The 26,090-nt window shown below is 40.3% G+C and overlaps 1 protein-coding gene across 1 annotated transcript in view; it reads right to left on the bottom strand.

Annotated features, from left to right (window-relative positions):
- MYO3B (myosin IIIB) overlaps positions 1–26,090 on the bottom strand; it is a 557,666-nt gene that overhangs the window by 348,170 nt on the left and 183,406 nt on the right. The window contains 4 exon segments of the mRNA XM_010602840.3: positions 344–448; positions 4,486–4,602; positions 5,638–5,734; positions 20,065–20,220. Coding sequence (XP_010601142.3) covers positions 344–448; positions 4,486–4,602; positions 5,638–5,734; positions 20,065–20,220 — 475 coding nt within the window.

The following is a 26,090-nucleotide window of genomic DNA, read 5'->3' on the forward strand; positions in this document are numbered from 1 at the left end:
TTATGCCATTCTACATCCTGTTTTTATTACAATCATTGCCATAAATTGGGTTTATGTTTGCTCTATGTTATTAGAAATATCCTCATTACATTTTATTAGGGAAAATAAATACTCTTGATGTGAATGTTTCACATCTTGAAAAGGGTTTTCCCGCTCCCTTGCTACCGTGACTTTATCAGTGTTCCAGTTTGACTGAGCTGCTATTTCATTTCCTATTTCCTTGGGTCAGCATCGGCACCCAGAATGAAAGGCTTTCAGGAGGACTGAAGAGCTAAAGAGGAAGATGAACAACATGTTACAGTGTGACTTGGTAGCAAGGGAATAACAGCAGGTGAGTTCTTACCTGGTCTTTGCTGAAAGTAACCATGCATTGGTAAGCAGCATCTGCTGATGCAAATATGTGGGGGGGATTTGAGGCTCGTTTTACACCATGATAAAGTCTGGAAAACTGAAGAAAAAAAATTATTAATGTAAGGGAAAATGGTCAAGCTTTTAAATCCTGCACCTCCTAATGCTCCACTACCTGTTGTCCACTAAACCAAAACTTGGTCACTTATTAAGGGAATCATTGCATCAAGAAGTCTGTAGAGCACAGGTTCTAGAGTCTGCAGGCCTGAGTTCAAGTCCCAGTTTTTCACTTATTGGCTCCATGAGCTTGTATAAGTGAGTTAATATCTCTGAGCCGAATTTCCTTGTCTGCTAAGTGGGCTTGATAATGGTACCTATCGGTGTGGTGAGAATTAAGCAAGTAACTCAATGGTAATAATAAATTTTATGCACGTTACATATGTATATGTAAATATATTTTTAAATTTATTATTATCATTATATAATTATTATTATTGTTGTTGTTAGGTGCCATCGAGTTGGTTCCGACTCATAGTGACCCTACGCACAACAGAAGGAAACACTGCCCGGTCATGAGCCATCCTTACAATCGTTGTTATGCTTGAGCTCATTGTTGCAGCCACTGTATCAATCCACCTCGTTGAGGGTCTTCCTCTTTTCCGCTGACCCTGTACTCTACCAAGCATGATGTCCTTCTCCAGGGACTCATCCCTCCTAACAACATGTCCAAAGTATGTAAGATGCAGTCTCGCCATCCTTGCCTCTAAGGAGCATTCTGGCTGTACTTCTTCTAAGACAGATTTGTTGGTTCTTTTGGCAGTCCATGGTATATTCAATATTCTTCGCCAACACCACAATTCAAAGGCATCAATTCTTCTTTGGTCTTCCTTATTCATTGTCCAGCTTTCACATGCATATGATGCGATTGAAAATACCATGGCTGGAGTCAGGCACACCTTAGACTTCAGGGTGATATTTTTCCTCTTCAACGCTTTGAAGAAGTCCTTTGCAGCAGATTTACCCATGCAGTGCGTCTTTTCATTTCTTGACTGCTGCTTCCATGGCTGTTGATTGTGGATCCAAGTAAAATGAAATCCTTGACAACTTCAGTCTTTTCTCTGTTTATCATGATGTTGCTCATTGGTCCAGTTGTGAGGATTTTTGTTTTCTTTATGTTGAGGTGCAATCCATACTGAAGGCTGTGGTCTTTGATCTTCATTAGTAAGTGCTTCAAGTCCTCTTCACTTTCACCAAGCAAGGTTGTGTCATCTGCATAACGCAGGTTGTTAACAAATCTTTCTTCAATCCTGATGCCCTGTTCTTCTTCATATAGTCCAGCTTCTTGGATTATTTGCTCAGCATACAGATTGAATAGGTATGGTGAAAGAATACAACCCTCATGCACACGTTTCCTGACTTTAAACCAATCAGTATCCCCTTGTTCTGTCTGAACAACTGTCTCTTGATGTATGTAAAGGTTCCTCATGAGCACAATTAAGTGTTCTGGAATTCCCATTCTTCGCAATGTTATCCATAGTTTGTTCTGATCCACACAGTCGAATGCCTTTGCATTGTCAATAAAACACAGGTAAACATCCTTCTGGTATTCTCTGCTTTCAGCCAGGATCCATCTGACATTAGCAATGATATCCCTAGTTCCATGTCCTCTTCTGAAACCAGCCTGAATTTCTGACAGTTCCCTGTCGATATACTGCTGCAGCCGTTTTTTTTTTTCCACATACTTTTTTGTGCTGAGACGTTTTTCTTAGTAAATTGTGAGATCCTCGTTTTCATAGTGTTTGACTTTATGTTAGTTGAGTCGTTACGTTTTTCTTGGCTTTTATCTTGAGTTATGGAGTTGTTATACCTTTTTGTGGTTACCTTATTATTTACCCCTATTTTTCTAAGTAAAAACCTAACTTGTTTCGTTCTATATCGCCTTGTATCACTCTCCATCTGGCAGTTCAATGCCTCCTGTATTTAGTCCCTCTTTTTGATTATTGTGATCTTTTACCTATTGACTTCCATGATTCCCTGTTATGTGTATTTTTTTTTTTTTAATTAATCTTAATTTGTTTGTTTTTGTGATTTCCCTATTTGAGTTGATATCAGGACGTTCTGTTTTGTGACCTTGTATTGTGCTGGTATCTGATATTATTGGTTTTCTGACCAAACAATATCCTTTAGTATTTCTTGTAGCTTTGGTTTGGTTTTTGCAAATTCTCTAAACTTGTGTTTATCTGTAAATATCTTAATTTCGCCTTCATATTTCAGAGAGAGTTTTGCTGGATATATGATCCTTGGCTGGCAGTTTTTCTCCTTCAGTGCTCTGTATATGTCGTCCCATTCCCTTCTTGCCTGCATGGTTTCTGCTGAGTAATCTGAACTTATTGATTCTCCCTTGAAGGAAACCTTTCTTTTCTCCCTGGCTGCTTTTAAAATTTTCTGTTTATCTTTGGTTTTGGCGAGTTTGATGATAATATGTCTTGGTGTTTTTCTTTTTGGATCAATCTTAAATGGGGTTCGATGAGCATCTTGGATAGATATCCTTTCATCTTTCATGATGTCAGGGAAGTTTTGTGTCAGGAGTTCTTCAACTATTTTCTCTGTGTTTTCTGTCCCCCCTCCCTGTTCTGGGACTCCAATCACCCGCAAGTTATCCTTCTTGATAGAGTCCCACATGATTCTTAGGGTTTCTTCATTTTTTTAATTCTTTTATCTGATTTTTTTTCAGCTATGTTGGTGTTGATTCCCTGGTCCTCCAGATGTCCCAGTCTGCATTCTAATTGCTCGAGTCTGCTCCTCTGACTTCCTAGTGCGTTGTCTAATTCTGTAATTTTATTGTTAATCTTTTGGATTTCTACATGCTGTCTCTCTATGGATTCTTGCAAGTTATTAATTTTTCCACTATGTTCTTGATTAATCTTTTTGAGTTCTTCAAGTTTTATCAGTGTGTTCCTTGGCTTTTTCTGCAGTTTGCCTTATTTCGTTTGTGATGTCTTGAAGCGTTCTGTAAATTAGTTTTTTATATTCTGTACCTGATAATTCCAGGATTGTATCTTCATTTGGGAAAGATTTTGATTCTTTTGTTTGGGGGGTTGGAGAAGCTGTCATGGTCTGCTTCTTTATGTGGTTTGATATGGACTGCTGTCTCCGAGCCATCACTGGGAAACTAGTTTTTCCAGAAAATCCGCTGACTGGTACGCTGGCTCTAGGCTCTGAAAACAATCACTGCCTCTCCGTATTTGTTCGTTCTCCATCTCTAAATCTGTGTTTGTTGTTCAGGGTTCGTAGATTGTTATGTATGTGATCAATTCACTTGTTTTTCCGAGTCTTTGTTGCAAGAGGGATCCACGGTATCGTCCACCTAGTCCGCCATCTTGGCCCCGCCTCCTCTGCAGCCGTTTTTGAATGATCTTCAGCAAAATTTTGCTTGCGTGTGATATTAATGATATTGCTCTATAATTTCCACATTCGGTTGGATCACCTCTCTTGGGAATAGGCATAAATATGGATCTCTTCCAGTCAGTTGGCCAGGAAGCTGTCTTCCATATTTCTTGGCATAGACAAGTGAGGACCTCCAGCGCTGCATCTGTTTGTTGAAACATCTCAATTGATATTCCATCAATTCCTGGAGACTTGTTTTTCGCCGATGTCTTCAGAGCAGCTTGGACTTCTTCCTTCAGTACCATCGGTTCCTGATCATATGCCACCTCTTGAAATGGTTGAACATCGACTAATTCTTTTTGGTATAATGACTCTGTATATTCCTTCCATCTTCTTTTGATGGTTGTTTTAAAAAATTCACTACAAAATGTAAGAATTCAGTTTGTGTTGCACTGTTGTTGTGGTATGCCATCAATTCTGATTCACAGTGACCTTATACATCAAAGCAGAACTTGGAAACTGCACAGGGTTTCCAAGGAGCAGATGGTGGATTCAAACTGCCAAGCTTTTGGTTAGCAGCCAAGCTCTGAACCACTGTGCCACCAGGGCTCCTTGTGTTGCAAATTACCTGCATTTTTAAGTATGCACCCCTAAGAGTAGCACAGTCTCATTCTAACTTTTTTTTCTTTTGCCTTGTGATTTTTAATTGATTATTACTAAGGAGTAATATGCTCTTAATGAATTCCTTACCTGTGGAGAGTATATGCTTAGATTCTGAAAAGGGTTTAAGGCAATTAAGATGTCTCCAACATATGTATAAATCAGCAAGTCCACATAACGCTTCTGCAACTGATGAATAATTGTATCCTAAGTGAATAAATGATATTGAAATTTAACATTATTTCTAATTAAGAGAGAAATTTTAAAAATAAATTCATTCTTACAAGAATATCTTTTCTCTAAAAGATGAAAGTTGTCAATTTAAATCATACACTGACCCTGAAGATTCTAAATGTAGATGTTTGTTTTGAAAGAAGAAACATTAGGAATATGCTTCCATATTCCTTTCAGTTGGAAGTTCAAGTCCAACCAGAGATGCCTCGAAAGAAAGGGCTGGTGATCTAATTCCAAAAAATCAGTCGCTGAAAGCTTGATGGAGCATAGTTCTATTCTGACAAACATGGGTTAAAAGGACTTGCTAACAGACACCGAGATATCCAACAAAGATTTTATTTGTTGTTATGAAAAACTGTCTCATCCAATCAAAATGTTACTTAGAATTTGATTTAATAGGCCTTTCCTACTGCTAAAGCACATATAATATAGTAATTTCATTTCTCAAAGCATTGCACTTAAAATTTATGTGGTGAAAGTATAAAATTGAACATTTTTATAATATACTTTAGAGATTCAGGCATTGAAGTTAAGGGTCCCCAGAGTTAGAATCAGCAGAAGCAGGTCCACCACAATTAACAGCTCTATTAAACATGCATATTTTAAATGGGGATTGTCACAGTTTTCAAATTTAGAATTCAAGCTATATTAATGCCACTATTTCCCTAAATGAAGTAACCAACTATCTTAATTTCTAAGGTTAAGTTGTAAGCTTTTATTAAACAGAAAATACTTTCAGCTGATATATTCCATCATTCAGGTCAACAATGTAAAGGGCTTTATTGGAAAAATTCAAATTATTTTCTCTTCATCATTTGAGGGACTGGAAATGAATACATAACACAGGATCACAGACACAGCAACCAAATACTCCCCGCACTTCAGCCCAACTCTACCACAATTAAATTTCCAAGTGACCTTAGGAGAAGATGGTCTATAACAGAAAGGTCAGACCATTCACGTGAGACAAATGTCATTGGTGAGGGTTGCCTGCAAAATATTTAGTACCTCATCCAGAACCTCAAGGTTGACCAAATCATCCTCAAGGCAGTATTTTTCTGCATCCTCCACATGATAGGGTCTTTTGGTGTGCATTCTTTCATGCCTAGAAATGTATGAAAAAGTATAAGCATGAAGACAATAAATAATGTAGCAGAAAGTGGGCAATGAGAATGGCTCATTCACAATCTTAACACGTGACACGTTCAGAGACTTCAGGGACAGGGACAGAAGAGCAAGTCCAGTCCTGTTCCCCTAATGCTCTCCCTGTCACTGTAAAGCTTTCAGAGCTAAGGGGAGATCCACAGCTCAAGCCTCCCTTCTGCCACATTGAGGAGTGTTACCAACTGGCCCACCTAATACTTACATTTGCTTTTTTAAAAATGCCAACCACAGTACTTCCAGGAATAAATATCTCCTCACAATCTTTCTGCTAGGGTGAGGCATACAGTCCTCACAGGAGTATAACCATAAGTGTCTTCCTTTTCTTGAGGTCCCCTTGTGGTAGCCACAAGTGCCACTTACCCACTTTTTGTGAAATTTTTAAAAATAGAGGAAACTGCAGAGAATAATAATTCAGTAAATACCAATGAGTTGATAATTATTTATATTTTAACTTATTTATTTGACATCCCTTTGTGATACATGTACTCCCCCCAGGGTGGCCGTGTTGGTGGTACCCTGTCAGCCTATTTTAAAGGATTGGTCATACACATATATGTACCCATGAGCAAAATTCAGTGTATGTTTAATTATACTAATGGTATCATTCTGCTAATTTGTTTTTTTAATTCAGCATTGTGATTTTTTAAAACTATGTTTATGTGTGTACATCTAGTTCATTTGCTTTAATCACTGAATATACACCAACTTATTTGCCCAATCCCATGTTTATCAAAATTTAGGCTGATACAAAGTTTTTCCTGTTAGAAACAATGCAGCACTCAGTATCTCTATATGTATCTCCTTGCGCAATATATGTTGGACTTTCTCTCAGGTGGCATTGCTTACCAGCAGCATTATAAAAATTTGGTTGGCGATCAATACCAATCTCTTTGGTATACTAAAATATAGTCTTTAAGGTATAAAATTAATTCGAGGCCACAATAGGTCTTCCTATTTCCCTTTATAAACTTACCGCTACCCAGTGTGGCACAGGGGAAAAGCACTGGCCTGGAAGTTAAGAGCTCTGGGTCCTAGTTTTAAGATTGTGAATAATGTGGTATGCGTCAATTAGCAGTCCCTTAACTGCCAGAATCTTAGCTTTCCTCATTTATGAAATAGAAGCAGTCATGACTAGTCTATCAGTCTCACCAATGGCTGTGAAAATCAAATACAGTCATAGATATAAAAATACTTTGAAAACGAAAAAGGTTGACCAAATGTACCAAGTGACTATCCTTACAAATTCTGGTCAAATTTGGAATCAACAACTTTGAAACCTTAACACATAACTCAAAATATTGTTAACTAAACAAAATCACATGTAAAAATGTCCTTCCAGGTACTGTAAATTCACCAGAAGAGGAAGCATTATTACTTGGTTAGTTAGACTATATGAAGAAGAATGTGATACCAAGGTTGGTGGAAGACTAATTAACAACCTGCAATATACAGATAACACAACCTTGCTTGCTGAAAGTGAAGAGGACTTGAAGCACTTACTAATGAAGATCAAAGACCAGCCTTCAGTATGGTTTGCACCTCAACATAAAGAAAACAAGAATCCTCACAACTGGACCAATAAACAACATCATGATAAACGGAGAAGAGATTAAAGGTGTCAAGGATTTTATTTAACTTGGATCCACAATCAACAGCCACGGAAGCAGCAGTCAAGAAATCAAAAGATGTGTTGCATTGGGCAAATCTGCTACAAAGGACCTCTCTGAAGTGTTGAGAGGCAAAGATGTCACCTCAAAGTCTAAGGTGTGCCTGACCCAAGCCGTGGAATTTTCAATGGCATCATATGTATGTGAAAGCTGGACAATGAGTAAGGAAGACCAAAGAAGAATTGACGCCTTTGAATTGTGTTGGCGAAGAATACTGAATATACCACGGACTGCCAAAATAACAGACAAATCTGTCTTGGTAGAAGTACAACCAGAATGTTTCTTAGAAGCAAGGATGGCGAGACTGCGTCTTACATACTTTGGATGCATTTGTCAGGAGGGATCAGTCCCTGGAGAAAGGACATCATGCTTGGTAAAGTACAGGGTCAGTGGTAAAGAGGAAGGCCCTCAACAAGATGGATTGACACAGTGGTTGCAACAATGGGCCCAAGGATAACAACGATTGTGAGTATGGCACAGGACAGGACAGTGTTTCATTCTGTGGTACACAGGGTCGCGATGAGTTGGAACCGACTCAAGGCACCTAACAACCACCACCACCTAGTGCCCTACTTGGGAATAACATCTATTATGAAATTTGCCTGAAAAATTCTTGGTATAATTGGAAAATACAGATCTCCAACTAAAAGGAAAAACCCTGGTGGCGTAGTGGTTAAGTGTTACAGCTGCTAACTAAAAGGTCGGCAGTTCAAACCTACCAGGTGCTCCCGGGAAACTCTATGGGGGCAGTTCTACTCTGTCCTGAAGGGTCACTATGAGTCAGAATCCACTCAACAGCAATGGGTTTGGTTTGGAAACCCTGGTGGCATAGTGGTTAAGTCCTATAGCTGCTAACCAAAAGGTTGGCAGTTCGAATCCACTAGGCGCTCTTTGGAAACTCTAGGGGGCAGTTCTATTCTGTCCTACACAGTCGCTATGAGTCAGAATTGACTTGACGGCAAAAGGTTTTTTGTTTTTTTTTTTTCAACTAAGAGGTACTTAGATTGAGTATTCCAAAGTTTAGAGGAATGCAGGTATAGATAAATGAATGAATAAATAGCAAAAGACATTCTATTACATCAAGAGTACATGGTAAGGTATCACAATTTTAATGGCTCAAAAGACATTTTCAAATACAGCAAAGTCCACAGTGCTTTCTTTATGAGGCTATAACTATGGTGGCTTCTTAGCCTGGCTTCCCAGACAAATAGAACTTTGGGACTGAAGGTTAGAGGGGAAGAGAGCCAAAGCTCTGGCTGGTTCCTGGAGTTTGGATTTAGTGTTGAAGTGAGTGGGGGCAGGGTGTAAGTATAGTTGGCCTTAGTTTTCAAGATCAGGGAAAAGAGGAACTGGTGTCTGAGTTGACGGCTCAAGCAAGGTATAAATGAGGTAAGTCTGAAATACCAAGACCAAGAAAATGGGGAGGGCAGAAGGTGGGGAGAGGTGGAGTAAAAGCAGGATTTGAAAAATGGCTGAGGCAACCAGAGACAAAGGCTAGAAGTTACCCTAAGACAACTGTGGGCACAGACGACGTGGAGGACAGAGGGCTTTTATGGAATGATTTTGGCCTAGACCCTAAGTGGGAAAAGAGCTTTAGGAACACCAAACCGGTTTAGATACTGGAGGAGTTGTTCTGATGGAATAAATTACTGAAGTGTTGCTGCCTTCACTATAGCTTTAATTTCTACGTCTACATTATGGTTAAAATCATTTCTCTGTGAGTATTCTTAACACCTCATCACTGGAGCCCAGATGGCAGAGTATTTAAGAGCTTGGTTACTACCCAAAAACACTGACAGTTCAAATCCACCAGCCGCTCCTTGGAAGCTCTATGAGACAGTTCTACTCTGTCCTATAGGGTTGCTATGAGTCAGAATCAACGGCAATGGGTTTGGGTGTTTTGGTTGGCCCTACAGACTTCTTTGAGCTGCTAGCCCTATGAATGATATTGACATATATTATGTTTTTTGCCCAAAAGTGGCTCCTTAATCTCTTAGCCTATTCCTTTCTGCCAGCTCTGGAAATGGTGACTTCCAAGTTGTTAGGTGCAAATAGGGATGCTAGGAGCTTCACATAGTTGCAGTGGGGTGCATTCCTCCATTCACTCCCAACTATAATGAAGAACAAAGCAATAGAAAGAGGTCCTCTGAATTATAACTCAAGGATGAAAAGGAAACAAACTCTTTTAGCCTAATAATTATGTTAGTGAGAGGTTACTTTCTACGTGGAGAAATGCATGATGGTCTTTTAGACAATGATCCTGTGGCAGGACCATTATGTAGGTCACTTCCACTCCTTCACATTATGGATCACGGCTCTCTCCTTCATCCAAGAGTGAAACTGGAATGAGTGGAGAATGATTAAGATGCCACCACATGCCAGATACAAAAGGAAGTAAAATTAGTTGGGGGTGGGGGTAGAGAAGAGAGGGAGTGATGGAGTAAAATTAGTTGGGGGTGGGGGTAGAGAAGAGAGGGAGTGATGGAGAGGGCTCAGGCTCAAAGAGGCCTTATGGTGGTCCTCAAAAGTCTCAGACAAAGGTCTCTGGCCATGAGCCAGGGACAAGTTGACAAGTGAACAGAATTAGAGGAACCACTCCCTTATCACCACATACCATGGATTCCATACGGTAAGAATATTGTTCAAAAGTGGGGAGAGAGCACTATCACTGCATCCAAAGTCAGGGATGTTGAATATATCTTCCAACTCATTATTTCCATTTTCAATGTATCTTTTGATAACAGAGTTGCTAAAAGAGATACTTTCATTTGACAATAACTAAAGTGAGAAAAACAATGACAGACTATTTAGGTGTGATACCATTCTACTGAGAGTCAAAATGTGGACAGAGATACCAAGTAGATAACAAGCTATATGAGCTCTATCTTTACCCAGAACTTAAGGTTATATCTATCAAACAAACATTACAGTACTGTTTTAGTCATCTAGTGCCGCTGTAATAGAAATACCACAAGTGGCTGGCTTTAACAAAGAGGTTTATTTTCTCACAGTAAGGTTGGCTAAAAGTCCAAATTCACAGCGTCAGCTCTAGGGGAAGGCTTTCTCTGTTGGCCTTCTCATCAATCTTCCCCCAGACTAGGAGCTTCTTTGAGCAGGAACCCTGGTCCAAAGGATGTGCTCTGCTCCACCACTGCCTTCTTGGTGGCATGAAGTCCCCAACTCTCTGCTTGCTTCTCTTTCCTTTTCTCTCTGAAGAGGTAAAAGGTGGTGCAGGCCATACCCCAGGGAAACTCCCTTTACTTTGAATCAGGGAGGTGACCTGAGTAAGGGTGGTGATACGATCCCATCCTAATCCTCTTAACATAAAATTATGATGACAAAATGGAGGACAACCACACAATACTGGGAATCATAGCCTAACCAAGTTGATACACACATGGGGCGGGGGGGGTGGGGTGGACACACAATTCAATCCATGACAAGTACATACATTAAAAAATACAAGGATTCTTTGGGTAGAAATTACTATAGTTTCTGGCAGTTTTTCATCTAAGCAAACTTTTCACCAGAGTTTCAATAAGTCAGTATCTTGTTATCCATCATACTAACCACTATTTGATATATTCACTTTCTCTAGGCAGCAAAAATCAGTGACACCAGCACAAAATTAAATATTAATTCATTCATTCACTCAGAGATAGGTAGATAGATATATCCGACACTAATTATATCAGGGTGTAGATTTCTTTCGTTACCAAGTGGATCTTTAACCTCCTGTGTGTCAAGCATTTTCAGGACTTATGAAGTAGTCACTCTGGAATCATTATTTACATGGGAGCCATCAGTGTATATGATATGGTGTGTGTATGCGAGTGTATGTGCACATTTCCACATAAAAGAGGGAAGAAGTGAGGTACACACTGGGAAAGCTGGGCAGTTAAGCAGTGAGCAATCTGTTTTAAAGGTCACTGCTGCAAAAAAAGCTGAAAAGAAATCAGAAAAGCTGAGGTCATTGTTTTAATCAGCCTCAGGCAAACCACAAGGGCAGAATCAAAATCCATTAAACAGAGCAGAAAACACCCAGCAACTTAATTCTGCCGCCACGCAACACATAGAGTAGACCCTTGGCATTTGAAGGTTTAACATTTGTGGTTTCGGCTAGTCCCAAGCCACCCTGCAGAGGCGCGACATTCAGAGTCTTGTAATTTTACCGAGGCTTACAGTTGAGTCAGTGACAAGATGTTGGTGAGCAGGAGGGAACCACTCACAGCAAACCCGGCACCTTCCTGCCCCATTTGCATCCAGAATGGTTTTGCTCTTCTCTCACTCTCAAGAAATGATAAAAAGCATGTTTTCCGTTCTACTTCGCTGAACTTTGGAGCCCTGGTGGTGCAGTGGTTAAGAGCTATGGTGAGCTATAGCTGCTAACCAAAAAGGTCGGCAGTTCAAATCCACCAGCTGCTCCTTGGAAACCCTATGGGGCAGTTTTACTTTGTCCTACAGGGTTGTTTTGAGTCGGAATCAACTCAATGGCACTGGGTTTGGTTGTTTTGTTTCGTTTTTTTGGTATCAGAGAATAAGCCTTGGATTCATAATTGCTGTAAAGTATCTGAATCAAATACATGCCATGGGAAAATTATAAATTACCAGTACTGGAAAAACTTAAATTCCAATGGTTTCAACCACACACTATAATCAGCAACAGATGAGGCAGGTAGCCTCAGAGCCCAACCCTTCTAAGACACACCTGCCCTGGCTTATCCTCCTACACCGAGCAGAATAAACTGTACTTCCTTCTGAAATGGTCCTTGACAAGATAACCACAAAACAGGCCACTATGACCTCAACCAGCCTCTGGGTAGAGGCTTAACATCCTAAGGAAAGAAAATCAACCTCTTCCTCCATCCTGGGGGATGGAACTCTTGTCTAAAGAAAATGCATACTCATCCCCAAGCTCTGAGCCCCTGTCTGAAGGTCAGTCCTGAATACTCATGATAAATTTACATTTCCTTGTGGGCTCTCTATAAAAGCCCATCTCCCCAAGCTGCCTGAGAAAAGTCTTGGAGGCAACAACCCCAACTGTTCCTTTCCTGGTACAAATGAAATGAAGGCATCTTTTCTGATCTCCCACCTCAGCCTCTTGTTTATTGGCTATAAGAAGTCACACCAAGAAAAACCTGGGGTTTTCAGCTGGCAACACAAGTAATGGTATCAAATCTCAAACAGAATGAAGCAGCTTCTCCACATGTGCTTCTGTCGTCCTACATATATATAGAGGTAAAAGGGGAATGGATCCCAGCATGATTTTACAAAGAAACATATCACTCAGAGGGGTAAAATGTTTAGTCCCAGAGGGATGAGTCTGGGGGACTCACACCTGAAGCCCTAGTGCAGTTTCTGCTCTACTGTCAACACTCCCCCCTACCACCTCCTTTCTCAGCCTTGTTCTTGAATGCCTGTTCTAGCTCCTCATCATATCTGAAACACACCACTTTCCCACAACACTCTTGTCCCAACTCCACCTTCCATCCACTCACTGGGAGGAGAAGGGAGGGCATATCATCCCTGCTCCCTTCTGCCTTTCCCAACCATTGTTCTCCCTAACCAATCTCTCCTCTTTTAAATTCACAACCGCTCTTATACCATCCCCTCTGGAAAGCCTTGTTATCTGCAAAACTCCTTCCTCTTAGCGCTTGTGACACCCAGTTCCCTTCTCTCTACCACTCCCCCTGATGTCAGTCTTTGGTTTTCCCATTCCCTACCAATCTCTTTGCAATTCTTCTCACACTCCCATCTCAGGGTTCCTCAATTCACTTTTATTTCTATTCCACTGAAGCTCTGCCAGACTATTCATTCGACATTATGATTTTTAAAACTATGTTCATCTATGTACATTCACTTTAATCACTGAGTAATATTCCCAATCATCTCTCAAAAGGTCCCAAGATCTCAGTTCTGAAATTCTCCTTCTCACCACAGCCTCCCATCCTGTCATTGTCTTCACTGTAACTGCCAATCTACTGACCTACACCCTTCCTAGTCTCAAAGTCAATAAACTCCTTCTGACTTCACTTTCTCCTATACCTCAAGAGAACTTCAAGAATGCTCTTAATACTGTGATTCCCTTACCCCCTTGTTCACCTATCACATCCATCTAAGTCAATGTCCAGCCTAAAAAAGACGACAATAACTGCATTCTCTACTCCTATTCCTTGTTGTTAAGAGTTGCTGGAAACGACGGATGAGAAAGTTGGTGGTGGTGATGGTACACTTCTTGAGATTTTGTAGTGCTAAATGCTCTCTCTAATGCTCTACATGCATTAATTTAAACATTGACTTCACAACAGAATACTACTCAGTTTAAGTTCCACCTGGGCTTTCTGTGTTACTGAGAAATCATTGTATCAATCTTTAATTGACTCTATCATATACCTCATAATGTCTATTTCAAAGATGTAATACTTCCCTGGAGTACACAGCCCACTCCCAACTCTGAGAACACTTTCCTTAATTCTCTGGCAAGATAAAGGTCATTCAATATGAATTTCCTCATAGAACTTTCTCCCCCTCAAATATTCTGGGCCTTTTCATCTAATCCCTCCCTGTGTCAAAAGAAAACTGAGTCACTAATAAAATTAATCTATTAGCTGCGTTTCATTCAGGCAGAAGACTCGTGAATCAAGTAGCACCAAACCAAATGTGCAAAGGTACTCTGCAAATTATCAGCAGTGACTGGCTTTTCATCAGGGCTTTGAACTGATTCAGTGATTCAGTAGGGTTTGAACTCCTGCTGAAAACTTGGATTTCTAACAAGTTCCCAGGAAGTTATACAAAAGAATCACCTGGGGATCTTGTTAAAATCTAGATTCTGATTCAGTATCTCTGGGTGCAAATGCAAATTCTCAATGATAACCAACAGCAGCCAGGACCTGCTTAGCTATTATCAAACAAAGCCTTAAGTGATACCACTGGGTGTGGCTCAATTGGTAGCTGCTCAGACCAAGGGGAACCAGCCTCTCCTGTACATTGTCCTCAGAGCTCCATGTGTAGCTCAGGCCGATCAAACCCAGTTTACTAGCCTAAATGCCAGAGAAAAAATGCAATTTGTCTTACTGCGCCTGCACATCATGATAACCTACGTAGTCCATAACGATTGTATTACTTCCTTGTGAGAGATGGTGTAAAAGGTTCTGCCTCCCTTTGTTTTTGGAGCTTGATTTGAGGTATACGTCTCCTTGCTCCCTGCCTGGGCACTTGCAATAAACTTGATGAGAAGCTGCACCTGAGCAGGACCTGCCTTGGGTAACATCAGCAGAGAACTTGTTAGAAATGCAAATTCTCAACAGGGGTTTGAACCAGAACAAACCAGTTCTAACCCCAGCTTTTTACTGGCAAAATGAGGAAGAAAAGAAATGCTGTCAGAATTTCATTGGGTAACAAGTGTGGAAGAGCTGTCAGAATCTCACTGGTCAATGAGGGTGACCTGATTTACAGGAAAGCTAGGCTTAAGTTTCAGTAAAGTCAAGTCGTTGGGGTGTTCTGTATTCCACCACCTTTGTCTACTACAATGAAGTCAAGCACATGACTCCATTTTTATTTCATTTGACATCTGTTTTAGAGATTCTATCTCTAAGGCCAATCTTCTTTTTAGGCCCTTGATTCCACTCCCTCTTGCTTCCTCTGCCATTGTTATGGATTGAAGTATGTCCCCCCAAAATATGTGTATCAATTTGGCTAGACCATGATTCCTGGTATTGTGTGAATTTTCTACCATTTTGTCATCTGATGTGATTTTCCTATGTGTTGTAAGTTCTACCTCTGCAATATTAGGATTTGGGATGAGATAGGAGTAGCAGAAGTTATGTTAATGAGACAGGACTCTATAAGATTAGATTGTGTCTTAACCCAATCTCTTTTGAGATATAAAAGAGAGAAGCAAGCACAGAGACATGGGGACCTCACACCATGAAGAAAGAAGAACCAAGAGCACAGTGCATCCTTTGGACCTGGGGTCCCTGCACTGAGCAGCTCCTAGTCCAGGGGGAGACTGATGACAAGGTCCATACTCCAGAGCCAACAGCGAAAGCTTTCTCCCAGAGCTGACGCCCTGAATTCGGACTTGTAGCCTACCAGATTGTGAGAGAATAAACTCCTGTTTGTTGAAACCATCCACTTGGTGGTATTTCTCTCATATCAGCACCAGATAACTAAGACAGCCATGATCTCCTTTCTCTTCTATATTCAATGTTTCCCTCTACATAAAGATGTCTGCCCAAGTTTTTCCCATCCTTTAATAACTTGCCTTCTTCCCTGCAACCCTCTCACACTACAGACTTCTTTCTCCCCTGGGGAAAGTACTAAAAGTGACAAACATTCCCTGTCTTTGCAAAGACGGCAAGGCAGTTTTCCCTGTAGATTATAGGTATCATTCCTTTGCATCATTTCTTATAACTAAACAATTTGCTCTAGCTGGGAGTCCAGCACTATTTGGATCATTGAAAAACTCTAGGCAGAAAGCTAGAAGCTTTCTGTAATACCTAGAATCACTTGGCATTGCATTTAATACGTAATGAAGGGAGAGTAGAGACTTTCGACTAGTCCCTGTCTCAGTGCAACTTCTATTTCATTCAGGGCTTCGAGCCAGTTCATTTGGTTTGAACCCCTGCTAAGAATTTGTGTTTCTAACAAGTTCCCAGGCGATGCTAATGCTGCTGGTTAGGGACCAATCCTGAGAATCACTAGTAGAGCAGTGGTTCTCAAAATTTATTATACATAAGAATGCCCTGGGAATCTTGTTAAAATGTAGATTCTGATTCAGAATATCTGGGGTGGAAAGGCAAATTCTCAGCAGGGGTTTAAACCATAGTGAACTGGTTCGAAGCCCTGGTTTCACTGCAGTGTGAACCAGGGTAGCGAGGCAGCCAATTTGGGTAGGTCCTGAAACACTTACCTTTTTCCCTAATCTCCCTCAACCAATTTACAACTACGTCCTGTCAATACCATTACCTTTTTTTTTTTTTTTTTTGGTGAAGCTGTACACAGCAAAACATACAACAATTCAACAGTTTCTACACGAAAAGTGTAGTGACACTGGTTACATTTTTCAAGTTGTGCCACCTTTCTCCAGATCCTTTTCTGAATTGTTTTATCATCATTAACAAAAACTCACTGTCCCCTAAGTTTCTCATCTAACTTTTGAATTGCTCTTATCAATTTGATCACATATAATTCTTTGCAAGAACACAAAAGTTCAAGGCTGACATTCTTTTCTAATTAAACTAAACTACTGTTTGGTCTAAAGATGATTTCCGGGGATATTTTCGGTTTAAGATTTAACGATTTCCTCAGGGCAACAGTTTTGGGGAATATTTCAACTTCAGTGGCTCCGGAGAGTCTGGATTCCATGAAAACTTGAAGTTCTGCTCCACATCCTACTCCCCCACCCCCACCCCCCCCACCCAGTTTACAATCAGGATTCTTCTACAGAAAAAACGTTCAGTAAAGATTTAAGCCAGGCACCATTCAGTTCTTCCGGTCTCAAGGCAAAAGAGGCGGCTGTTCATGGAGGCAATTATACATGGACAATAGGATTCTCTTAATATCTTTCACCATTTGTAAATTGTCATGATTGGCTCACTCACATCTCTGCCTCCAGCCTTGCTCCCTCCATTCCTTTCTCTACATTGCAATCAGAATAACCTTCCTGGGACACTCCCCTGCTTGAAACCCTTCAGAGGCTCCCTAGTGCCTAAGGAACAAATCCAAGCTCCTCAGGCCTATCATTATCAGGCTCCTGCCAACCCTTGTCTCTCCATCCCATCTGTCCCAAGTCACTCTCCAGCCATGCCAACTACTTGTTCAGGAAATTTCCCAAGCTCTCTCCAGCCTCTGTGCCTTTGTCCTTTGCTCATTCTGCCCCCTCCACCTAGAATACCCCCCTTTCCCAACTATCTTCTATTTGCTTTTCAGGGCAGTTCAAGCACTGCCTTCCCAACAGCTCCAGGGGGCCTTCCTCAGCCATCCCAGCCCCAGGTTGTTTCGGTGGCTTTCCCAGGTGCTCTTTTATCCCAGGCATTCCTTTATCCAAGCACTTTTCATACGGAGCTACTCTCATCTGATTCTTTGACTGTATCACACAATCGACTACTAGCTCTTTATCAGGAACTGTATCTGATTTGCCTTTGTAGTCCCTGTGTTCAGCATAGGGCCCGACACATACATGCATATAAATGTCTCTTGGATGAATACATGAATAAATTACATTTGGAATAACAGAAATTGATATTTTTTACATTCACCGGTACCTCAGTGTTGTTTATTATCATGATATTGTACAGTAAGCAAATACAGATGAATTTGCACAGATTAAGGCCAAAAGGCAGTTAGTGTTAAAAAGAACTGGATAGCTCTTAATAGACCATGCATGGATACTTCTACTGCTTGCTGACATTTTTTGAGGGTTAACTCTGTATCAAGAACTATTCTAGGCATTTTATGTGTATTGACTAACTTAACCCTCAAAATATCTCCATTTCGTTGATGCAGAAACTAAGGCACAGAAAGGTTAAATAACTTGTCCAATAAGTGGCTGAGCTGGAATTCAAACCTGGAAGAGCCAGTGGCTTTAACCACTGCAGCGTACCGCCTGCTGGGTGACCATAATTATACAGAAAAGCAATGAGTTGTATTGGCCTCACTCATTGATGCCCTCACTTCAATTTTCTTCATTTTTTATTCAACCTTAACTTGGAAACCTCAAACTTTAAATACTTTGAGTTACCGGCATCAAATGATATTTGATGTCTGCTCTTTCTGAAAATTTTTCCTGATGAGCTTAAAAAACATCTCCGTAACCAACTCCTGGTTTTTTTTTTTTTTTTTTTAACCAACTCCTGGTCAGTTGCTAAGAGGAAGTAACAGTCGGTGGGAGTTTAAGAGTCAATGACGTGCTGTGTTTCCTTCGGAATTAACTTCCCCACATCCTAAAGGATGTGGCTGCTTAAAGTTTTGATACCTATTTGTGAGGTTGTATTTTTTTTTTTTTTTATGACTGTTCAAAGAACCACAAACTGCTAAGTGAAAGTGAAGATGACAAAGACCCTGTGAGAAGCCTCTGCCACCACAGGAAGTGTGTGACATCAAAGGAGTTAACAAAAATAGAGGAGCGAGAGAGCCTGGAGTCAGAGTCGTGATTTTCTACGGTAAAAGGACAAAGATTTTTAAAAGGAGAATCTAGGCAAAGTCAAGTAAATGTCAAAGGCTGGGTAACTTTGCAAACTAAGTCTGAGGAATGATTCCATCGCAGACCTGAGAGCAGAGAGAGGGGGAGGAGACGTCTGATATGATCTGCATCATTTGAATGGGGTGTTTGTATTTTATTTGGTGTATATTTTACTTTATTCTTTGGTGGTGATGCTTGCGGCGGGGGGCGGAGGGGGGGGAGGCGGTAGTGAGAGCAGGGGGTAGGTTTAGTAACAAAAGCAGGGAGGAAAAGGAATTGCAGTTCCTGGGGCTTAAATACAAGCTCCTACAGCTTCAAAAACGGTATCAAGTCACAAGAATTTCTCTGCATTTCTCTACCCTACATAGGCAAGCCATAGACATGGCAGTGGTAAAAGCTATCCAAAAAAGGAAGCTGGTTGGAGGTAGGGAATCAGCAAGATGTAGTCACCTTGAAACTACCTCTCCAGCCCCAAGAGTTCTGACGCCCACCAATATTTGGCTTTTTGATTTGTAAATAGTTTCCTGCAGAATACATGAATAATTCCAGAACTTGTGAATTCTGGTATTTTATTTTCTTCACCTCTGGTATTTCAAATGTTCTTTCAATAATAATGAACTGGAGCTTATCTGCAGCCTGGCCAGTTTTATAAAACCAAATAATTGCTGAGCAGGGGAAGCAGGTTTATTTACATTAAAAAGATTTTTTAAAGAGAAATTCTGCCACCCTCTGGACAGGAACCAAAGATGTATTTCTTCTAGACCACCACAGAATACTGTTTTAAGCAATTACCACTGAAAATAAACATTTATTTAGTAAAAAACAAAAACAAAAAAAAAAAACCTCTATCCTTAAAATGGCAAATCTCAGTTGCTTTAAAAAGATAGCAAAGACAATATTTGAGGATGGGGATCATTTAAAAACACTAAATTGCCTTTAAGGAATTTTTAATGAATGTCGAAGCTGTATCAGAGCACATTAGAAAAAAACACCTTCAGTATTTAACTCTGAATGTTTCCAAAATCCCTTTACAACCTACATTTCTGTTCTCCAGTCTGCAATGGCCAAGTGAAGACCATTCAAGCAGTCTCAGCTGTGACTGCTCTCCTATAGTAACCTCTATTGGAAATAAATTCACATTTATATTCAATACAAACGTATATGTTTGTTGTTTTTAACTAGAGAGGGCTGAGGGAGATTTCACCACGGTGGAGAGAAATTAGCTATATAAGCACAAATCGGCAGCCTGTGTCTGACACTCTCTTGCTCTCATCCACTAGGCATGGAGTACTTAACGTAACGAAAATGGAACTCTCAAAAATGCAGGGATGTGATGATTAGCAGTAATATTCTGGGCAAATCAAAACATAGGACATGCTGTTTTTATAAACAGAAGCAGCAGGAAGATGCTGAGTACGGTACCTGGTTTTAACAACAGGGTTTAGACGCTTCTGGTCATGGAGGACCTTGGCCAGCTGTTTTTGCAGAAGCAAAACCTTTCCGTGGGCTCCTTTAATAAACGGGTGGTTGAGGAGATGTGCAACGGAAGGCCGCTTTTCAAAATCCTTAATGAGACACCTGTTTGAAAAATCAACAAACAATCCAAAGTATAGTCTTAGACATCCCTTCTGTAAATGTGAGAGGAGGCAAGAAAGCTCATTTCTAAATCAGTAACCTACACAGTCCTTTCTTTATTAATATGTACTGCAAAAGAGAAAAAGATAACTATTCACTGAATTAATTAAAACACTAGACATTTTTTCTATTCTGTTTTAAGCAAATATTGAACACAGGATCAGTTTTTATCACTAATTTAATTTGAGGTACTCCAAACACTGGGGGGGGGGGGCGGGGGGGAAGACTGGTCAGACTGAACTTTCTGTCTGAATTTCCATTACAGATAAATATTTTCGGTGGAATAAAGCTGATTAGTCTATTTATTTTAGAAATAAATAGAATTAAATATTATCCCCTCAATTAAAACCTAAAATATGAAATGTTTCATTATTTGGGGAACATGTATCTAGAGCTTACGAGGGAAGAAACCAATCATAAAGAAAACCACCCAGAGAAAGCTGAATACCTTGATTTCTAATGTCTTCTAAAGAAGCATAAAAACCTCAGAACAGGGAAGTGACTGCAGTATAATTCAGATGAACTGGAATAGAATTATGCACATAGAGAACAAAAAGTCCATTGAAAATGGCAAAAATCAGGTTGCATTTAAACTCCTCTGCGGTTAATTGGTTGAAACAGCACCGGTGTAACCACTTTCTGTTTCAGATTCAAAGCCCTTTTCGAAGGAAACAATGGTTTAATACATTTTGCTATCTGCTCTGTGTTATTAAAGATCATTTTGACACAAGGAAATTTCTAGTGAAATTGAATCTGATGACTATCCCTCCAATTACCACTGCATTTTCATTCTATTTAAGCCTTTGGCAGGGGAAGAAATTTCAACATCCGCCCTTATAAGCAATTAGTCTTGAGCTCACATTGGTGGCTTAGGATAAATATGGGATACCATTTTGCCCACTACATGAAATAAATTTCCAGTTTTCCCAAGAGTAACATGCCAGCAAATCTAAAACATAACAGAGTTCACATAATGAAACGCACTGACAAATGAAAAAAGTTCAGCCTCACCTTGAGTATCTTTTCTGGGTATCTAAGCAGAGTTCCTTAAACAATCTTCAACCATGGGTTTACATAAAGCTTTAACCTAGGCAGTTTTTCACTCTAAACCACTTTCATTTCCCACACCTTCTAGTCCTGAGAAGATAATTCGGTATATTTCCCAGTCAGCCTGCTTTAGAATTGATTCCAAGGATTCTCTATCTATTGAAACTGGAGCTTTCAGCTAGAAAAACAGACAGAACCTAGATTATATCCATTCTGCTGCCTGTAGGACAATATATGTAACCCCTGCTTGGCCTTGGGAAGAAATCAATCATTTGACTTTTATAGGTTCAGGGGCCTTTTGTCTAATCTATTATTTTTCTTACCAAAAATAAGAAGTGCACACACTTAAACACTGCGTTACTGTCCTTACATCTGTAATCTGCCCTAGAGTCCATGTATATTCATCTGTGTATGTGCCCACCAAAGGAAAGTAAATGCTAATAACCATGTTTTCTAAAGCACCTGAAAAAAAGGAACCTAAAAGGTAGTTTTATCTTCAGTAAAATAGGCGCATGGCCCCTACTCCCAGCCTCGGGAATAACGTACAAAAGCTCTTAAAATAAAACCAGTCCAAGCCCTCTGAGAGCTCCTACTGAAGATGAACATGGTGGTTTTGCACACCTTCCAGGCGCAGAAGGGGATGTGTAGGACGGGATTTCAGGAACCACTGAGTCCTACATCTAAGCCTGCCCAATGATCTGTGGCAGATGACATTAAGTCTGTCCTTCAACACCACATAAACATACCTTACTGAAGTATTTCCTCAGATATCGGGAGACAGATTTCTTAATAAGTTTCCCCATGGAATATTTTTCCCCACCCCGCACACTCTTTTTTCTTTTCTTTATTTTATTATTATTATTATTACTTTCTCTCTGCTCTAGTAGCATTAACTGCTAGAGCTTCATCTGACTACTAGTAATGCTCGGTGAAAAAGGAAGAAAACCAAGAGGTCTGGGACAACCCTCAACCACCTGGTAACCAGTGTGAACACTTCAAATGAGTAAGTTCATAGGGCTGAGGCTGAAAGTGGGAGGTGCGGCAACTAATGAAAAATTCAGAGAATATGAATGGGAACATGGGCTGAAAGTGCCTCTACTTTCCTCCTCGGCATAGGTGACCTGGAACAGTGTTCCAGGTTAGGCCTGAAAACAAGGCCCTTCTGGTACTTCAGTAATTAAAGTTCCCTGGGTACAGTTTGAGAGAGATCAGGAAACTCATACCCCAGCTTTATGAAAGTAGGCCTCTACTGGAATCTTGGGATGCAATTAAAGGTGTTCTATCTTGTTTCACAATGTTAGCATCCAGCAGGGAAGCAAGGCTGCCAACAAGGTTGCACGATCATTTGTTTTTCTGGAAACAGTATCTCTCTAGACCACAGAAGGGGTAAGAAGTGGGGTCTAATTTATAAAGGGAGACAATCAGACAAAGAACTCACAAGTGAATCTGTTGTCTCTTGAAGATTAAAAAAATGAAGATGGTGGGCAATCCACTCTCCAGAAGCAAAGGTCAAGAGGATCTTTTAGTTCTCTCAGTAATACTGAGTGGGATGAATTCAGGCTGTAGGATCAGCAAAATTGAAACTAAATGTGTATGGGAAGAATGCTAAGTAGAGTTGTGACCTATCCGACTGCACTGGAAGATTTTTAGAAGGGCACAAAGACCTTCAGAGTACAGCCTTGTCCTAAAATATTCTTTTAAACTTTTTCTCATGGGGATCCAGACCAAAATTGAATTATTATTTTACTGATAGAGGAAATAAAGATATCATTCTACCTTAGGAGCAAATACACGACGATGTGGCTAAAATTCACACGTTACTGTATTACCAGGGTATTGGTATCATATCATTTCATTTACTCGGCAAACATTTATTGCACAGGATAATATTCAACCAAAATACACAAATTAATAAAAACTGATGGCCTTTTTCCTCAAGGGTCCACAGTCTAATTGGAAAGGCAGAAGGACAAGAGAAACATAGAAAACAGCAAAAGCTAGTGTTCGTTTATATATTTAGGATAAGAAACGAAAACACAAAAGCACAGGGTTTCGGAGGTACAGGGATTGATATTTTCTATTCTAACCCCTTCTAAAATGTGAGGAAACTGAGGTAACATGCTGATAGTAAGGAGGCCAATCCCTGACTTCATCAGGAGAACCCTTCCTACTCCGCTCTGTGTCGCTAATGACAGCACAGAGACACAACGTGCAGAATAACACTGGGGTAGAAGAAGAGAGAGATGTTCTAGCCAGGGAAGGCTTCCTGGAGCTTGTAAGAATTGAGCTAGGTTTTGAGGGAAGTTTTGGCACTAAACTGCAGGAGAAGAGGTCGAGGGCATTTCAAGGTTGGGGAACCCCATCAGTGATTCAAGAAGAAGGACTAGGCAAGCTGTGTAGACAGCTACTCAGGAGGCCACCAGAACATCCATCTTCAACTCCTAAACTGCCTCCTCTGAATATTCAGAAGCAATTATTTGCTTTACCAACTTTAACTCCGGTATATTCTTTTATTGCTGAAGACTTTGGAATTTGGTGCCCAAAACTCGTACTGCTTAACTTTGTCAGCTCATCATTTCCATTTTACTCTTTCCAGGCAGGGATTTAATAGATGAAGATGGAATTGATTGCTGAGATCCTTAGAACTCCTGGCAGCCTCCATGTTCTTTTTAAAAGCAAAATAGATTCCTCTAACCTGATTGGGATAACAAACATGTGAAACCAAAAGCTCTGCTTATTCATTTCAGGATTGCTTAATAAACCAGGAATCGCAAATTCCAGACGCAGAGTATTTCTCCCCAGCCGGGGATTGGGTGGCTTTTACAAGACGAGGCATAAAGTGCTGAACTCTGTATAAGAAACGGATGCCCACCAGTGACAGGTGAGTTTGGGAGGTGAGTTGGGTCAAACACTAGACATGTAAGACATTCCACTGGAAAAAAAAAAAGGTACTTTCCTGGTCAGAGAAGTTTGGGAAACATTGGTCATTCTCCAAACCAAGTAAGCTTGGAGTTTTATAATGCATATGAGCATATTAAAGTTTCTTAGGAGCACTGGGGTAAAGAAAACAGTTCAATTTTGTTTAAGTCCATGTTTCCAAACTTACTTGACCACAGACCCTTCTTTTTTGTGTTACGGGACCAGCGCTCCTACAAATGGCATCCTTGAGAGCTCTGTTGTAAGAAAGCAGTACTATGTTTTCAGAATGGGTAGCAGAGTTCTCCTCTCAGCCAATGTTGTCAGCACATCTGAGACACCTACCTGTAGGCTGTTGTTTCAGAGGTAGACACAGTGTCCCCAACTGGGGAACTATATTCCCTGATCTCAATTCTGGAGTCCCTGAGTGGTGCAAACAGTTAACACATTCAGCTGCTAACTAAAGGGCTGGAGGATTATGTGTACCCAGAGGTGCCTCAGAAGAAAGGCTTGGCAATCTACTTCCAAAAAAAATCAGCTGATGAAAACCCTATGAGCAGAGTTCTACTCTGACACACAAGGGGTTACACACACTCAACAGCAACTGGTTGGATCTCGAAGTCTTTTCCTTTGGAAAAAATAAATCGAGTAAGTACTAAATTAAGGGATATGACTTTTTTTCCAAAGTTGTAGGTAATTCATTCTTTCATTTCCAGATTTTTAAAATCATTTTTTAAAATCTGGATTAAGGTGTGGTTGTCTCTGTACTAAGAGAAAAAACCAAAGAGTAAAAAAATTTAAATAACCAAGAGATGTATGTTAAAGACTCTGAATTTACCAAGCAATGGTGGGTGGTTTGAATATGATTGAAAAGTACACCAGAAGAATAAAAGGAAACAAATTCCAGCCTGAAGGAAGTCAATCCATTACTTAATTTGAAATTCTAGTACTTTCCATCATGCTTTTCTTGGCTGAAGATTAATTCTCAGAATTCATTAGTGTCACCACATTAGACACAGGTTGTTGCAGCCATTTGCTGCAATCTCCCTGCCTGGCTTCCACCAGAAGCAGGCAAAAAAGAGACATTTCTTAGCAAGAAGCAAGGTCAGGCTTCTGCGCTGGGCTCTCTGGAGCTGGCAGCTCCTGCATACTCTCTGTTTCCCATATGATAACGCTGTCAAGACACAGCCATTTCATAACCAAAAAAATCAGATGCCTGCAAGGGGGAGGTATTTATCAAAAGTCATGGACAAATATTTACCAATGAATAAAACACACTTGGAAAAAAGCAGCTGAAAAGGCAAAAACTCAAAATACTGGTGAATTTGCTGAGAAAAGCATGAGGGTGAACAATCTTCTCCTACACATTGAGACAAAACTAGATCAAAACTCAGGATCTGTATCTGTCATCACTTTTTTTTTTAAGTATTCAGCCTTTTATACGTTCTGCTGTTTTCTTGTGGGCTTGCTACATGGATTTTTAAGTGTTCTTGTTGGTAGAGACTAAACGTTTTTGATCTCAGCAAACATTTCCCTGTCCCGTGATGCACTGAGCTGCCCTGCGGTTCCTATCATCATCTAACAGAAGTCTGACTGACAAAGAGGCCTCTACATCAAGAGGAGAAAATCCTCCAGAGAATGAACTAATTATAAGTTCAATACTGGAGACCATGGAGCTCTATCCTGGAAGGAAATTTCCACCCTGGAAGACAGGAATATGACATACACAGGCATTTTCCCCCAAGATGACTAATGCCTCAAAAGAAGGCAGACTGAGAAACTTGACATTGCATATGCTGTTTTAAATGTGAAACATCATCTCCCCATTGGATGGGATACTTAACTGCATT

Source organism: Loxodonta africana, chromosome 6, assembly GCF_030014295.1.
Source record: "Loxodonta africana isolate mLoxAfr1 chromosome 6, mLoxAfr1.hap2, whole genome shotgun sequence".
In the NCBI taxonomy this organism is placed as follows: domain Eukaryota; kingdom Metazoa; phylum Chordata; class Mammalia; order Proboscidea; family Elephantidae; genus Loxodonta; species Loxodonta africana.